Source organism: Staurois parvus, unplaced genomic scaffold, assembly GCF_062004578.1.
Source record: "Staurois parvus isolate SC_StPar_1 unplaced genomic scaffold, SC_StPar_1.0 ptg000715l, whole genome shotgun sequence".
NCBI lineage: Eukaryota > Metazoa > Chordata > Amphibia > Anura > Ranidae > Staurois > Staurois parvus.
The window spans coordinates 8,103,835-8,122,647 of NW_028318511.1; the positions used below are offsets into that span (position 1 = coordinate 8,103,835).

At 42.5% G+C, this 18,813-nt stretch overlaps 2 protein-coding genes across 3 annotated transcripts in view; both read right to left on the reverse strand.

Moving 5' to 3' along the window:
* CHID1 (chitinase domain containing 1) overlaps positions 1-18,813 on the reverse strand; it is an 803,559-nt gene that overhangs the window by 654,170 nt on the left and 130,576 nt on the right. The window lies entirely within an intron of this gene.
* On the reverse strand, positions 4,312-11,984 carry LOC149445646 (uncharacterized). The gene is given in 2 exon segments (XM_089653497.1): positions 4,312-4,395; positions 8,766-11,984. Coding segments are annotated over 2 exon segments (3,303 nt in total).

Below are 18,813 nucleotides of genomic sequence, written 5' to 3' on the forward strand. Positions count from 1 at the left end.
TAAAATGCAACTCTTCTCCACTTTATCTAAAATTAAATAAGTGTTTTTGCTAGATTTCTAGTTTAATATATTTTACTTTCCAGAATCCATAGTATCTTCACAGAATAAAAGGCAAATAGTATACAAGGCTAGAACTGCCAGAGCAGAAAAAAGAGCTCATTATTTTTCTGAAACCTACTCCAGTGCCCTTGGAGTGTTAGAGCAAGCTTACGTTCTTTAGCTGAGAAGAAAGCCAAAAGAGCACTCTGAAGGGTGTTTGCCCTTTGTAACTCAAAAGAAATCCAAACAATGCTTAAAAATCTGTGCTAATGGGAACTATTGTCAGGTAATCTCTCGTCCCTTGTCATGCTAGGTTTCAACCTCCCTTCATCTTCTTCAGTATTACAGGGAATGGGTTACTTTAGTAATATCTTATTGATGAATCCGCCCGATGCAACTTTGATGCAAAATTGATATCTTTTCAGTGCTACACATTTCCATAAAATGTAAAAGCCTACTATATATATATATATATATATATATATATATACACACACAGTTTTTGGTAGAAATTATATTTCTACATGGCAAATAATATACTAGCAGATGTAGTAGAGTAATAGAAAACCAGCAGACCCAACAGTCATGACATGCATGCTGCTGATTCTGTGTAATTGAATCACTAATTGAAAGGGGCATGTTCAAAATAATAGCAGTGTGGAGTTCTATTAGTGAGGTCATTCATTCTTTGAAAAACAGGTGGCAATTATTGCCCTTATTTAAGGAAGGAAGGCAGCAAATGTTGTACATGCTGGTTACAGTGCATTTCTCTCTGAAATTCTGAGGAAAATGGGTCGTTCCAGACATTGTTCAGAAGAACAATGTACCTTGATTAAAAAGTTGATTGGAGAGGGGAAAACATATAAAGAAGTGCAGAAAATGATAGGCTGCTCAGCTAAAATGATCGCAAATGCTTTAAAATGGCAACCAAAACCTGAAAGACGTGGAAGAAAGCAAAAAACTACCCTTCGAATGGATAGAATAGCCAAAATGGCAAGGACTCAGCCAACAATCAGCTCCAGGAAGATCAAAGAAGGTCTAAAGTTACCTGTGAGTACTGTTACAATTAGAAGACGCCTATGTGAAGCCAAGCTATCTGCAAGAAGCCCCCGCAAAGTCCCACTGTTGAAAAAAAGACATGTGCTGAAGAGGTTACAATTTGCCAAAGAGCACATTGACTGGCCTAAAGAGAAATAGTGCAACATTTTGTGGACTGATGAAAGTAAGATTGTTCTTTTTGGGTCTAGTGGCCGGAGACAGTTTGTGAGACGACCCCCAAACACTGAATTCAAGCCACAATACACTGTGAAGACAGTGAAGCATGGTTGCGCAAGCATCATGATATGGGGATGTTTCTACGGTGTTGGGCCTATTTATCGCATACCAGGAATCATGGATCAGTTTGAATACATCAGAATACTTGAAGAGGTCATGCTGCCTTATGCTGAAGAGGAAATGCCCTTGAAATGGGTGTTCCAACAAGACAACGACCCCAAACACACCAGTAAACATGCAACATCTTGGTTCCAGACCAACAAGATTGACGTTACGGAGTGGCCAGCCCAATCCCTGGATCTTAATCCAATAGAAAACTTGTGGGGTGACATCAAAAATGCAGTTTCTGAGGCAAAACCAAGAAATAGAGAAGAACTGTGGAATGTAGTCCAATCATCCTGGGCTGGAATACCTGTTCACAGGTGCCAGAAATTGGTTGACTCCATGCAAAACAGATGTACAGCAGTTCTCAGAAACCGTGCTTATACAACTAAATATTAATTAAGTGATTCAAAGGAAAGCAAAATCTTCAAACATTTTTCAGTTTATATAGTGAATGTTTGAGTTTGTAAAGAAGAATACAAACACTGCTTTTTTTTTGAACAGTCTAATATTCACTTTTCTTCAATTTTTTTTAGAGAAACAACACAAATTTGATATATTTTTCTTCATGTTTTGATTTGGAATAGAATGTGTAGTGTTCCCAATGCATTTGTGTGTATGAAAATAAAGTTTAGACATTTAGACATTAATGGCTGTGTGTTGAGTTATTTTGAGGGGACAGCACATTTACACTGTTATACAAGCTGTACACTCACTACTTTACATTGTAGCAAAGTGTAATTTTTCAGTGTCGTCGTTTGTGTGTATGTACAGTTGTGTTCAAAATAATAGCAGTGTGTTGAAAAAAGTGAATAAAGCTCAAAATCCTTCTAATAGCTTTTATTTCCATACACACAAATGCATTGGGAACACTACACATTCTATTCCAAATCAAAACATGAAGAAAAATATATCAAATTTGTGTTGTTCCTCTACAAAAATTGAAGGAAGTGAATATTAGACTGTTCAAAAAAATAGCAGTGTTTGTATTCTTCTTTACAAACTCAAACATTCACTATATAAACTGAAAAATGTTTGAAGATTTTGCTTCCCTTTGAATCACTTAATTAATATTTAGTTGTATAACCACTGTTTCTGGGAACTTGTGCAACCATGCTTCACTGTCTTCACAGTGTACTGTGGCTTGAATTCAGAAATACAGGAAACAAACAGAAGTCTAGAATTCCTATTTCTAACAGATTTGAACCATTACGTGATTTTTCAGATGCCAATATAGGCTCGAGAGACCATCTGTGGCATCCAGGTAAAAACACCATGAATTACATTAGAAATCTGGAAACAGGTTATCATAATAATAGACCATATTATCATAATACATACACTGAATCCCCACCATACCGACCTTCGCATTCTCAATATCAACCTTCCCCCAATCTAAGATGAGGGATTCCACAACCACATTACGGACAACAAAGGAGAGGACTACAGGGTGTATGTCAACGTCCAAACCAAAGACCACCTCCCTCCACTCCAAGAAGGAATATACAATATAATCATAATGTCCACTCACAACAACATTTTTTAGGGGAAGGAAGGAGCCGAAAGCGAAGCAACACTACAGGGGAAAGAGAGGTGGGAGACGATGCAACGGACACAGTAAAAAAACGGAGAACATAGCAGGCAAGGGGATCTTCAATTTAAATAACAGTGAATTTACTAAGGATGAATTAAAATTGTTAGATAAGGGCTTGAAGTATGCCCCAGCCATCAAATTAAACAAATTTCAAGCATACATTGATGTGCAAAAGTTTACCAGGCAACTGTCGCTAAAAAGACATTTTATGAATAATCCCATACCGTCATACTATTGATAGCCAATTCGTGCATTCTGGTCCCAGAAATGCATGCAATTACAACCCCCCTCCACAATCACACTCTTACATTAACCTTTTTAAAGAAAAGGTCCTGAAAGATCTGGCCACTATCCCCATTAGAAGGGCCTATGATGGCACAAACACTAATTTAGTCTTAAAATCTCTACTAGAGAAAAAAGACCTAGTCATTAGGCCTGGGGTGGGGTAGTCATCTTAAATAAAAGGGATTATGTGTCAGAGGTTTATAATATTCTGAGTGACAGAACCACCTACTCCATCCTCCGTAAAGACCCCCTCCCAGTTTTTAAACGCTACCTGAAAGAAATTATAAAAGGGGGCTTTGAAAATAAGATTTTAAATAAGAAAGAAAAAGCTTTTTTTATGCCCAGTGACCCCGAGACTACCCGTATTTTATATTTTACCAAAAATTCACAAGGACCCGTTACACCCGCCAGGAAGACCTATTGTTAGCGGTATAGGGTCTCTATGTAGCAAAATTGGAGAGTACATAGATTATTACCTCCAACCACTGGTCACCCAAACACCCTCCTATCTCTGAGACACAAAACAAGTTTTAAACATAATTAAAGATGTCAGTATTTCACAAGATTCCTTTTTGGTCACAGCAGATGTAGCATCACTGAACACCAACATTAGCCATAAACGGAATGGAGGCTACGGACTTCTTTGTCACACACTTCAGCACTTTACCTCTGATACAAAAATTATTTATTCTAAATTTACTGGAGTTTGCAATGGAAAAAAAAACTATTTTTGGTTTAATAAGGAGTATTATTTAGAGATTAAGGTGGTGGCCATGGGAGCCAAATTCACACCCAGTTTGGCTAACCTATTCATGGACTATTGGGAGGAAGATTTAATCTACGCGAGAGAGTTGCCAGAACTATCATTATACAAAAGATACATAGACAATATTTTCCTAATTTGGAATGGAGATGAGCAGTCCTTATGTAACTTCTTTGGAACCTTGAAATCATTTTTCAAATCGAGAGACCGAAATAGTTACATCCCCACGGATAGCTGCCACCATCCTCTGTGGCTAGCCAATATCCCAAAGGGACAGTTCACTAGGATTCGCAGAAACTGTACAGACATTAATGATTACCATCAACAGGCTAAGATCCTGAAAAAAAGATTTATGGAAAAAGGATATAATGAGGTAACTTTGGAAAATACTATGAATGATGTGGCAGGTCTGGATAGAGATATAATGCTAATGGATAATGAGAAAAAAAACTTCACCTCGGGTCTGCCCATTTATCACCACATATTCCATTCAACACAGAACCATAAGTGAGATTATCAAGAAGAACTAGGGTATTCTTAAAACAGACCCAGTACTTACTAATATCTTACCTGAAAAACCAGAGATCATATTTTGGAAGGCAACGGCACCTAATATCGTAGACCCGCCTAAAACGGTGTCATTTTTCTCTCATTTGAGTGGTTTTCATCCATGCAATAAGTGTGTGATTTGTACATGTAGCACAAGTAGGAAAAAGAGTAGAATCGTTCACCTCAAATACCACAGGTAAATCCTATAAGATCAAAAACTTCATCTCCTGCAATAGCAGGTACGTTGTTTACATGCTCACATGCCCATGCAATAAACAATATGTTGGCAGGACAACAAGGAGACTTAGAGATCGTCTCCGCGAACATGTTTATAACGTTAATCGGGGGTTCAAGGAGCATTCTCTATCTAAGCACTTTGGAATTCACCATCATAGGGACCCCACTTTACTCAGATTTGTATAGTGACCCCACATTGGAGGGGGACCCACAAGAAACGAGCAGTCTCCCAACTGGAGACCAAGTGGGTTTACGAACTGGGCACCCTATTCCCCATGGGTCATAACATAGAGGTTGATCTCAATTGTTTTATTGAGAACAGTTAAAATTTTACCAAAGTATTGAACTGATTGTACTTCATATTCTTTTACAGTTTTTATTTTGTCTTTATTCAGTGCTAGTCTTAATGTTTTAATGAATTTTAACATGATTCGTTATGTTCATGTGTTTACTATTCTAATATATTATCTTACGTGGTTCATAAGAAATATTTTAAGACTGATAGGTATTTTAATGGTCCTTATCAAGGATCACACTTACTGATTAGAATTTCATGTTTATAAGGTTCATTCATGCCTATCCTGATCTACTTGGATAAGACACAATCATTATCATTATTTATTTATTACTGTGAATTTTAGTCGATTTTACCTTCTTAGATCGGTGTCTATTTTAAATTTTTTTATTGCTACATGAATAAGCCGAGTATGGAATATATTACTTCATTATTTATATATAATTTTATCATATTTATTTACATAGTATTCACATAATGATTGAGCACCTTATTTGGACAGACTAACTATGAACCATTAAGCAAAATGAAGAATCATCATTTATATATACACAATAAGATTCCATACTCAGTGCGTTTATGGCATTAAAAATATTTTCACACAATTTCCCCGCACTGGCAGCTGGCTCTTGTGTGCCTAGGTTGAGCCCTCTTACAGCTGGATACGTTCATCCAGCCTGTATGTTAAGATCCAACGCGCTCGCGCATGCGCACTAGCCATTTAAAGGTCCGGTGGTTGCCTATACCACTGGAGACCTCTGGAGCAGACATCACTCACTTACTGCGGAACTGCCTAATTGGAGACGGATGTCCCAGACGCATACCCCATTATTAATGCGCATAATCCATGCGCTTCTGGTAAGCGCATAACTTTACTACTCATATGGAACATCACCTAATGAGGATACATCTATCGGCACGTTAGACAATATCGATTGTATACTGAAGTTTATTGGAACTATACTTCCACCGATTTTATTAGTGCTGCAGTTTATTATTATTTATGCTATATTGAAGGTTTATATGGTTGCCTGAGTGTATCAGCTGCTATTAGAAGAGCGCTCACTATCATTTTATTTGATTTTACTCCCAGCAAGTGTCTGTTAGTGCCAGAAAGCCCACCACACTATTAAGTCACTGATCATTACTAGTATAGCATCGATAGCTGTGTAAACTCCAGTATACAGTATTAAGACCCCCTTCACAGTTTTCAATTTTTTTATGTTGCAGCCTGATACTACAGTTGTTTACATTATTTTTTTCTCTTTAATCTACACTCAGTACACCGTAATGACAAAGTGAAAACAGAATTTTAGAAATGTCTGTGAATTTATTAAAAAGAAAAATATGAATTATCGCATGTACTTAAGTATTCAGACCCTTTGCTCAGTACTTTGTTGAATCACCTTTGGCAGCAATTACAGCATTGAGTCTTTTTAGGGATGACGCAACAAGCTTTGCATACCTGGATTAGGGGATTTTCTGCTATTCTTTTGGCAAATCCTCTCAAACTCAGTCAGGTTGCATGGGGACCGTCAGTAGACAGCTATTTTCAAGTCTCTCCAGAGGTGTTCAATAGGGCACAAGTCAAGGCTTTAACTAGGACACTCTAGGGCATTCACAGAGTTGTCCTTAACCTCTTGCCCTCCAGAGGATTTACCCCCCTTCCTGACCAGGCCATTTTTTGCATTACGGTGCTGCGTTACTTTAACTGACAATTGCGCGGTCATGCAACACCGCACTGTCAAGGATTCCGTTTAAAACGATCACCCCGTCACGTGTCCGCCACACGCCACGCCCACAGCGACTAGCTAACCGTGACGCACACGTGCTGCCACGACAGGGTGGTAAAGAGGGGGAATAAAGGGGATTTACACTTAAATATCTCAAACCGTATATAAGATCAGCCGTGATACCTTTTCACAGCCCGCACTACCTCTGGCCACCACCAGATGGAGACTCCACTCCAATCCAGCTGGTCGGCCACACACTGGCAGATACGATCTTACATACAACCTGATGCCCTGATTAGAGTTGAGGACCAGCTTAGTAATCACACACCCTTCTAAAGGTCCCTTCAGCTATCCTAGCTTGAACCCCGGTGTTGATAACCCTTCCACTGTCATCACACCCCCACACCAGACGCACCACAAAGGTAGCCTGCCACCACCCAACAGTTTATCCGCAGAATGGTCTGTTGAGACACCACACACACACAGATCTCCGTCTGGCAGATCTGTTACCTTTGCAATCTGCGTGCAATCTGCCCACTCACAGTGCAGTTGCATACAGATTGGCAATGAGCTTAACCGAGCGTTTTAAAGGCACTAAAATACAATACAATATAACCCAATCTAGTCTCACCGATCTAGTCTCTCCGAAGATATGAGCACGTGCTTAAGTACACAGAAGTTCACTAATTAATTTTAAGATTTAATTTCCCAAAGTGGGCAGTGCATAAAATATGTACAAAATATAACAAGTTACATAAAATACAAAAGATATAAGAAGACACACAAATGACTAATTACTATAAAATAAAAGGGAATAAAAAGACAGAATAACACTTTACCCTGCGGCTGGAGCAAGCCAGAAACTTAGCAATCCATTGGTCAATCGAACCAGCTCCGTACGGATCACCCTGTCCAAATGTCCATGCGTTCAATTTATTGCGATTTGGACATGGGCGGGATATTAGTCTTTGGCCAATTGACTCTGGGGGAGGTGGTCCTGACCTGCCCACAAGAGGTACTGTGTATGGACCTGCCCAAGTTCAATTGGTCCGAGACTGGCCTGAACACCAAGTCGGGGATTGGATTTCTGACACCAGCGCATCAGCCCGATCGCAACAGTACCAAACACCATCCGACTGTCGCACCCCCGCGTCATCTAACCATTCCATGCATTTCCCTGGCTTCCTACCCAAGCCACAAATATGATTCTTATATGTAAATGTAGCGCACAGAATGGCCTGCACAAAGGAAGCATTTCCATCTCTCTCCAACTAATATTTTGGCTTTTATAAGAGATTAAACATACCTCTTTGATGTGAATATTACTTATAGAGCTTTCCACAAAAGGCAGACAGTCTGTCTGCTGTCACTGGTTTTCCTAGAAGGTGATAACCTGATTGACACACAAAAGTTGTCACCTCCAGGAACCTGGCTTTAGACTAATTAATGCTAAATGATGATTGGGTCTGTAAGGCCTATTGAGGAATTGTGTATACATACACATCTGATCCCAGATCAATTGTTTGTACCTTCTATTAATTTCCCTACTGCCCAGGGGCTCAATGTACATCCTTAATGACCAGACTGTTCCTGCACACACCTTTGTAATGAAAGGGCCTGACATAATCTAATCTACTCAACCTGTCATGGCTATGATACCATATTTCCACTCAAATCTTACATGTCTGTTACAATAAATTTTACATGTCCGTTACATCTCCCCTCTTCCAGATGATGCATAGCTGAGCCTAAACGGGTCGGCTAACGCGTCTACATGGAAGGTTCCCTAGGTTGGGGGGGGGGGGGGGAGTTCTCCCAACTAAAGTTTGACATCGCTGACAGCTCAGCCCATCCCCCTGCCGATGGGGAAGGGCTTCTGCCCAGCTCTCTGACTGATCCCAAAGGGTCTGGGTCACCACTGGCCAGCAGATCCCCCTGCGGATCCATTTCATCTGCTGGCCACCGACTATCGACTGGACGGGTACTGGCAAACCTGTCATTGTGCGCTGTCAACATTTTCAGCCACTGGCCAGGGTCATCTGGTGGTTCGCCATTGGCTGCGACACCCAGATGCCTGAGCCTGACATAAGGTTGTTCCTGGGTGATCTGGACCTGGTTCCATGGCTTGGATACCAGAACCTCCACCCTTGGACCTGTCTCCCACACTTCTGCTCTTTCTGCCTCAGCCAGAGACTGGTCAGCACAACCCCTGAGTTCCTCCAGCCTGACATCAAACCTATCAGCCAGCAAGAATACAGGGTTGTCAGCTCCAGCCTCTGAGAAAGCAGATTCAGAGGGGGTCAGTGTTCCCCCGTCATCCTGTGATCCTTCCCTTGCTGTGCACAGCAATGAGTCCTCAATCATGATACTCATAGCTGTGGGGACAAAGGATAAATCCACAGACTTTACTCCACCAGGGGTCATCCTCTGACCCGTGCCACACCCTTCTACTCTGTCCTCCTCAGCAGAACATCTGTCAGCCCCACACCTGAGCTCCTCCGGGCCAACCTCAAACCCATCAGCCTGGAAGGACTCAGTGATGTCAGCTGCAACTGCTGAGGTGGAAGACACTGATTGGGCTGAATTTGCCCCAACATCCTGCAGACTTCCCTCTGCAACACACAGAAATGAGTCTGCACTGGCAGCACCCATGACTGTGGTGACAGAGGGGAAGGTTACAGGAGGAAAAATTCCACTAGGGATGTCCACATCACTCACTTCTACTCCATCCTCAGCAGAGCGTCTGTCAGCACCCATGAGTTCCTCTGGGCTGGCATCAGATGTAACAGCCTCTGGAAACTCAGTGCCCTCAGCCACAGCTACTGAGGGGGTAGAGTCAGAATGAATCAGACTTAAACCCTCACCCTGTGGTCCCTCCTCTGTGCTCCACAGTCCAGGATCCAAAATGGCATTACTGGTATCTGTGGTGTCAGGGGAGCAGACAACAGAGAACTTCATCCCACAAGGGGAGAGGGGCACACAACACTGGTCTACTGAAACCCAATGTGCCTTTTCCCCGGGGACTTCAGAAGAACATCCTGTTGCTTTACATAGGGGTAAACAACCAAATTCCTTTTGCCCATGCACCCCCATCCTGCTATCCACCGCTGGCGGTTCTTCAGCCAGACCTCTGAGATCCTCTGGGCTGCCATCAATTCTCACAGCTCCAGGGGACTCAGAGCTATCTGCCACAGGTGCCAGGTAGACAACAGTCTGAGGAGACCTTAGGCCCTCTGGGCCAGGTTCACAAGGGTCCAACCCAGCTAGATTGGGCCCTTCCACAGACAGTTCCTCTGTAGCAGTGGGCAATGACTGGTCCGGGGCCACCTGGTGGGCACCCCGAGTCACCACTGCACCAGAGGGAAGGTCTGCCTTGCACATGTCATTACATTCATCATCACATAAACCATTATCAGTTGCAGAGTCCTCTGTGATTTTAAACTCTTCTCCAGGCCTTGACTCCAGACATCCACTAGAGCCAGGCCCTGGTACACAGTCCTTCACCCCCTCACCCTCCCCAGAATCCCCAGTCTTCATGGAGTCTTCAATCAGCCTTTTACATGAGTCCAGGGCCTCAGGTGGTGAGGTAGGTTCTAGGGGTGCTTGATATGGCTCATAATGGGCTACCAACCGTCCCAGGTCAGTACCCAATAATACTCTCGTGGGAATGGCATCTGTTACACCCACTTTTCTCATTCCTCTCCCAGCTCCCCAGTCTAAATAAACACAGGCCGTGGGGACAGCTGGGTTGATGCCCCCAACCCCCTTTACAGTCATGGTCTTACCAGGAATAAGATCCTCAGGGCTCACCAGTTCTGGATGCACTAAAGTCACCTCCGCTCCGCTGTCCCTCAGGCCGGTGGTAACTCTGCCACCCACAGTGACAGGCTGCAGGTTATCGGCGAGCCCTCTTGCATTCCTGGAAACACACAAAACAGTAGACTCCAGGCGGGTTGTCTTGGTAGAAGGTGGGACAGCCTTCTTTTTCTCAGGGCAGGATACACTGAGATGACCTATCCGGTGGCACAAAAAACATCTCCGGGTATCCACAGTTGTTGGGGCGGCTCCTAAAGGTCTGGATGCCTTGGTCTTCTGGATGTCTGGAGAAGAGCGGCCGGTTGCCTTTCCTCCCTTCCAGCTGGGTTCAGTAGTCCTCCAGGTGCTAGGCATTCTGTTAGCCGCCTAGGAGTCAGCTATTTCTGCTGCTTGATCCACTGTCTTGGGATCTCGGTCAAGTACAAACTGCCTGACCTCAAAAGGACATGTCTGTAGGAACTGGTCCTTAATCATGAGTTCCTGTAGGGCGCCAAAGGTGCTTACGGACAGTCCCTTTAGCCATTGCTGGAAAGCAGTGCGCTGACTGCAGACGAGGTCCATGAAGCTGTCATTAGGACCTCGCTGCAATGTCCTGAAACGCTTGCGGTACACCTCTGGCGTGAGCTGGTACCGTTTAACAATGGCCTGTTTAAGAGTCTCATAGTCCCTTTCTTGGCCCTCCGGAAGACTCAGAAGCACATCCAGGGCCTTGCCTTTCAGCCCTGGGATGAGGTACTGTGCCCATTGCTCCTTGGGCAGGAGGTACTGACGACAAGTCCTCTCAAACCCTTGTAAAAAAGTGTCCATATCCCCATCCACGTCCATGGTGGGGAATTTGTCCAGGGAAACTCTGTGTATCCGTTCTTCCCTGGACTCAGTGTTACCAGCGGACCGGTTCTGCTGCAGCCGGAGTTTTTCTAGCTCCAGTTCATGTCGCCATTGTCCTTCCCGATCTTTTCGTCTGTCCTCTGCTTCCCGGCGCTCCGAAATGAACTTGACGCGTAATGCTTCACTGACTGGGCCCAGCAGCTGTAGATCATCCCGCAGGGACAACGAATGAGCTTCCAGTTGGCTCTCTTGGATGGCACCACGATCCACATCCGGTGACTGGGAAAGCGGCTGTTCCACATCCTGTGGCTCCACATCCAAGTCTCGCTCCTCCCCGTCTTTCTCGACCAGGGCATGTATCATCTGCTCCTTTGTCTGGTCCCTTGTGGTCGGGATACCTCTGATCTCGCACAGATTCATCAGGTCATCTCGACTTTGCTTCTTGTAGCTGATTACTGTCTCAGCCATTTTGCCAAAATAAAAGATAGAAAAGAAAAACAAAGAAGGGGGGGGAGCAAATAGCCAAGTATGTCTTCTACAAAACAAAAATTATGCACTGAGTGAGCTTCTGTAGGTCAGTCACTTCTACCAAGCTTCCAACCTTTAGTACACGGGTTACATGAATAAACCATGCACTAATGTATTAAGCAGATCCCGCACGCTGCCGCCAACTGTCAAGGATTCGTTAAAACGATCACCCTGTCACGTGTCCACCACACGCCACGCCCACAGCGACTAGCTAACCGTGACGCACGCGTGCGGCCGAGACAGGGTGGTAAAGAGGGGATAATAAAGGGGATTTACACTTAAATATCTCAAACCGTATATAAGATCAGCCGTGATACCTTTTCACAGCCCGCACTACCTCTGGCCACCACCAGATGGAGACTCCACTCCAATCCAGCTGGTCGGCCACACACTGGCAGATACGATCTTACATACAACCTGATGCCCTGATTAGAGTTGAGGACCAGCTTAGTAATCACACACCCTTCTAAAGGTCCCTTCAGCTATCCTAGCTTGAACCCCGGTGTTGATAACCCTTCCACTGTCATCACACCCCCACACCAGACGCACCACAAAGGTAGCCTGCCACCACCCAACAGTTTATCCGCAGAATGGTCTGTTGAGACACCACACACACACAGATCTCCGTCTGGCAGATCTGTTACCTTTGCAATCTGCGTGCAATCTGCCCACTCACAGTGCAGTTGCATACAGATTGGCAATGAGCTTAACCGAGCGTTTTAAAGGCACTAAAATACAATACAATATAACCCAATCTAGTCTCACCGATCTAGTCTCTCCGAAGATATGAGCACGTGCTTAAGTACACAGAAGTTCACTAATTAATTTTAAGATTTAATTTCCCAAAGTGGGCAGTGCATAAAATATGTACAAAATATAACAAGTTACATAAAATACAAAAGATATAAGAAGACACACAAATGACTAATTACTATAAAATAAAAGGGAATAAAAAGACAGAATAACACTTTACCCTGCGGCTGGAGCAAGCCAGAAACTTAGCAATCCATTGGTCAATCGAACCAGCTCCGTACGGATCACCCTGTCCAAATGTCCATGCGTTCAATTTATTGCGATTTGGACATGGGCGGGATATTAGTCTTTGGCCAATTGACTCTGGGGGAGGTGGTCCTGACCTGCCCACAAGAGGTACTGTGTATGGACCTGCCCAAGTTCAATTGGTCCGAGACTGGCCTGAACACCAAGTCGGGGATTGGATTTCTGACACCAGCGCATCAGCCCGATCGCAACAGTACCAAACACCATCCGACTGTCGCACCCCCGCGTCATCTAACCATTCCATGCATTTCCCTGGCTTCCTACCCAAGCCACAAATATGATTCTTATATGTAAATGTAGCGCACAGAATGGCCTGCACAAAGGAAGCATTTCCATCTCTCTCCAACTAATATTTTGGCTTTTATAAGAGATTAAACATACCTCTTTGATGTGAATATTACTTATAGAGCTTTCCACAAAAGGCAGACAGTCTGTCTGCTGTCACTGGTTTTCCTAGAAGGTGATAACCTGATTGACACACAAAAGTTGTCACCTCCAGGAACCTGGCTTTAGACTAATTAATGCTAAATGATGATTGGGTCTGTAAGGCCTATTGAGGAATTGTGTATACATACACATCTGATCCCAGATCAATTGTTTGTACCTTCTATTAATTTCCCTACTGCCCAGGGGCTCAATGTACATCCTTAATGACCAGACTGTTCCTGCACACACCTTTGTAATGAAAGGGCCTGACATAATCTAATCTACTCAACCTGTCATGGCTATGATACCATATTTCCACTCAAATCTTACATGTCTGTTACAATAAATTTTACATGTCCGTTACACGCACCCAGAAATGTACGTGATGAAATGTACATCCTTTTTTCTCACGAATTAAGCTTTCTTTCGGTGGTATTTGATCGTCTCTGTGTTTTTAATTTTTTGCGCTATAAGCAAAAAAACTACAATTTTGAGAAAAAAAAACTATATTTTGGACTTTTTGCTATTAAACATGTTCAGTAAAAAAATTTTAAAAATCTAATTTCATCATAAATTTAGGCCAAAATGTATTCTGCTCCAAGTTATAACGTTGGCAGTATTGGCAGTATAGATACTGGGATTTTATTTTTCTTCCTACTAGTAATGGTGGCAATCAGCAACTTTTAGCGGTACTGTGGCGGCATTCTGACACTAGGGGGAAACTATCTTGGTGTCACTGACATCCCCAGTAACACCAATACAGTGATCAGTGCTAACAAACAGCACTGACGCTGTACTAATGACACTGGGCAAGAAGGGGTTAATGTGAGGGGCGATCAAAGGGTTAACTGTGTGCAGGGAGTGTTTTACTAGGGGGAAGGGGGTGTGTACTTCACTGTAAACACACTGATTGGGATGACTGTGCACAGCCAACCCGAGCAGCGTGCCCGAGCTGACAAGGAGGAAGACTGTAAACAAAACAGTCTTCCTCCTCGTCGGTGATTTCGGTAATCACCAGGCGCCGGCGGGTAATCACCGGCCAGGACCAGGTGATTGACATCCGCAATGGCGGCGTGGGTAGGTAGCGTGCGGCTTGTGTGCATCCCCCTACCTGCAAAAAGCAAAATCACGTATATATATATATGTGTGTGTGATTTTGCACACCCGTGTTGCCGTGTAGCAGTATATCTGCTATACAGCAATGAGTAAGCGGTTAAAAAAGTACAGCCAAAGCTCTTTTGGCTGTACTTCTCCTGTGCATCACAGGAGTGCAGTTCATTCTGCACTCCTGTGATCCGTTCTCAGCTGATAATGGGCTGAAATCCGCTGTTGGCTGATGTCGCTCAGCTGGTCCAGGCTGGGGAAAGATCCTAGCTTTAAAGTCAGGATCCAACCCAGAGTCTTCTGTCTTTTTTTGTTTATAGACTATGGACTTCATTGAAAAATTTGCTGCCTTGGTGAATAAAAGTGCAGTACAAACTTGGTTTGACTGTACTGGATGTCTACGATTCCTGCAGGGTTTACCATTGCCAATACCAGTTGAGTCTGTCCCCTTTACAAAATATATATTGAAACAGAAGTCAAGTGAGGTATGTGTTTATTAGTAAAGACTAACACAATATCACAGAAAACTGAGGAAGGCTATGGGCAGCAGATGGTGTGTTTACATGCCACAGTCTCAGAGAAGTGCCACAAACACCCTGCAATTGTGCGCAATGCACGTGATTGCAGAACATTTGTTGGTGGCAAAAATGGGGTTAAAACATGTGATAAAATGTGGCACCTCTACGCCGCTTGTCAATAGCCTCTGAAGTGCGATCCGAACATTAATCAGGATTTGGCGAAGAGGCAGATTTAGATGCACATTTAAATCTACCCTAATTAAGTTTTGTGAACTGCAAAATGCTTAGACTTTGGGGATACCCATAGGATATAAAACCATGTATTAGATAAATGTACTTCCACTGTAAGGTAATTTCTAATCTGCTATAAGATATTTTATATGGATAAAAGAAAAATATGAGACTTGTATGTCTTTATGGATGTTTTATATGACTGAAATCATGGAGTAATAATAAACTTTATATACTCTGATTTAGGTGATCCATTTATGTCATATAATATCACACAAGAAAACTTCAAAACTTGCATCTAAAAAAGATAACAAACAATATATTTGAAAATGAAGAAACTTTAGGAGCATCACAGGAGCCACTACATGACCTCTTGACTTCCCCACTCAACCAACGGGCAAATTTTCCAGTTCGTAGACCTTGCTCCCTGATGACACTATCTGTTTAATCTAGTCATCAAAGACCAAAGTAGGTGGGATATGCCTCTTGATATTTTTCAAAGAATGAAGGTTGCCTGTGTCTAAGCACTGCATCAACTAAAATTATATGGACAGGTTTGCTGTCCATGTCACTGCTAGGGAGCTTCTCCCTCTCTCTTAGTCTGGTGACCATTGTAACCATGCTGAAACATGAATACAGGCGAGATCTTCTAATAGGAACATTTCTTCCTGTGATGACGGTCACAGGAGATTTTCATTGACTTTGGCAATGTGTCAACAGGACAGGAAGTCATGGGGAAAATCCTTAATGGGACACTGATGGCAAAAAGTATGGGGTATTAATCCTTCCCTGCATTGAACAAAAAAAAGGTTTAGTTTTAAATATAATTTACATTGTTACTTGTAAAACAAAGTAAACTTGTAAAACATGCAGTAAAAATAAATAAAATAAAACAACTCAATTGAACCATCACAGTTTACTTTTAACACCAAATTTGGCATTTTGTTTATTTGGCTACATAGGTTTATATTTTTGTTGCTGTCTTTCCCCTCACCTCCTGTTCCAGTGACCACAATGGAAGTAAGAGTTCTAGATAGGAGGTTCTAACTTCTCCACTCTACTAAAAAAAAAGATTTTATTGTCTTTGATATAACCAATAAAGAGATACTCTTCAATTCCTGTTTTGGTGACTACACAGGAATGGAAGGGAAACATCCTCAATGGTGCTCCAGACAATAAAAAGATGGCAGAGATGCTAACCCTTCCAAACACTATTCAAAGCTAATAAAAGTTCTACCCGAAGCTAAGCTCCAAGATAAAGAAGTATATTTTGCAAGTGGGTAAGGTTTATCTTCTTTAATATGAAACGAGGAACTGGACTTGATAAAAAAATGGTCCTTCAGTGACAATATCTGCACTTTTGATGTTATAAAGTCACTAAATTGTAATGGAAACACTACAGCTATTTTGCTGCTAATGTTATTTAGCTGGATCCATGAGGTCTCCCTTAGGAAATTCATCTGTAATGAGCCTGACCGGCTTTAAATGAATGAGGCTGCCGTCATACGAGGTAGACTGCTTTCCAATAAGTTATAACCCCCTCCTTGTCCTCCCTACTTTACTACACATGAGGCATGCACGCTTATTCCCATTAACCTTTATAAAACGTAAGACAAACGGTGTGTTTGAAATGAAAATGTAAGCCACTCTACCCAGGGAATATGTGGATGTAGGGAGCATTTCAAGCAGCTGGTTGGATAAGTGGGTGACAGACTCAGCGGAGATCTGACAGCTCTCCCAGTGCTTGATGCATGAGAGGTGTACAGAAGGCACCTGCTCTGGCAGAGCAATGAAATGTAACCCTGGGGCCAGCACTTATCTGTAATATTTCCATTTCTTCTTTCAAAAGCTGCAGAATTTAAAGGGGAATTAAAGCTGAATCATGTTAATTGTAGGGATTGCATATGAACAGATAGCAGTCTTGTCCTTCAAAAGTAAGTGGTGTATCTATTTTTATGCTAAGTACAGGTACACTGATTAACATAATAATCAATTTGCGCATAGCTCTGGAAGACCTTGAAGAAAATAAAATATGCCCTTACACAGCTCACTGAAGAATAAACAATAGGATGCCTGTGCCTGGTACTTCTGAATCAAATCACACGCATACAAAAAATTAAACGCACCTTTCCTGCACCACGTTCTGGTGTGAACCAGCCCTTAGTCCCTAAAAAAAATGGATACATTTATTCAAAAAATCCTTCTAATGTATTTCTCTTCTAATTCTTGGATTAACTGGAGTCACCAACCCTTGTCATCAGCCACAGCTGTAAAAGGCTTGTCAAAATAATATTTTAGATTATATTTAGTATCAGACACAATAAAGAATAGTATCTCCATATAACTATGGCTAAACATTCTTTTACAAAGACTTCTGCTCATTCAAATATAGGCTTTCATACTTTCCTATGCCTTTTTGCAGACATATTCTCAAAATTGATAATACAGAAATAAAACTTGCATGGCAGGCTACATTTCTGTAGCATATTTTAGCAAGACAAGTGGTTTTATACGATCTGTACCATTTCATTACATGTCATGTTGGCTGATATCAGTGATAGGAGCATTAGAGCGATACTTTTTTAAAAGGGGCTACTTGTGAACACAGAGTTAATTACGAAACAATAGTTTAAGTATATTTAAACCCAAGAACAAAAACATAATATATTGTAATTTACGGCCCCTTTCACACGGACGTTCCAATCAGGTCTGCCCACCCATTTTTTTAGGCACACACGATCGGAACCTCCATTCTTCTATATGGAGCGGTGGGTGTATATGGACATATGTCCGTTTACACTCACTGACACCCAATCTGATCTGCCAAAAAGAGACAGATGGGGATCAGTTTCCCTTCCATCTGTCAAATCAGATCGGATCGCAGTCGGAGGCAAATGGACAGGCGGTCCGTTTCCATCCGATCACCCACAGAGGACAGTGGGCTATGTCCGTGCCTGTTCTGCACAAGTGAAGCTGATACTTACCTGTCGCCTGCTTGCTCAGTGGGGATCAGCAGACAAATCCCCCACTAGGCAAGTGGATCTGCTGCCAGATCAGCCCCATGTGAAAGGGACCTACCAATCTTTAGATTTGCTGGCTAGTGGTTCTAAAGTTAAAAAAAAAATTGTTACAAGCTTTCCAAATTTGTGAACTACACAACCTCCCTATTTACTGAAGATGTGCGCAGAGGAAGATGTTTATAGTACAACACAGCCTACGGTTGCAATGCTGCACCTTCATAGATACAGTACTGTGAATGCATCAGGACAGGAAGAATATTACTTGCAGGCTTGTCAGCTGAAGTTAAAGAACTCTGGGCAAAATATTTAATTTTCCTATGCAGTGGATCTGTGCCTGCAATGCATGGGTTAATTGCTCGTTTTTTTGGAGGGGATTGCAGAGTGGAGATATCCAGTGGATATAAAAAGTCT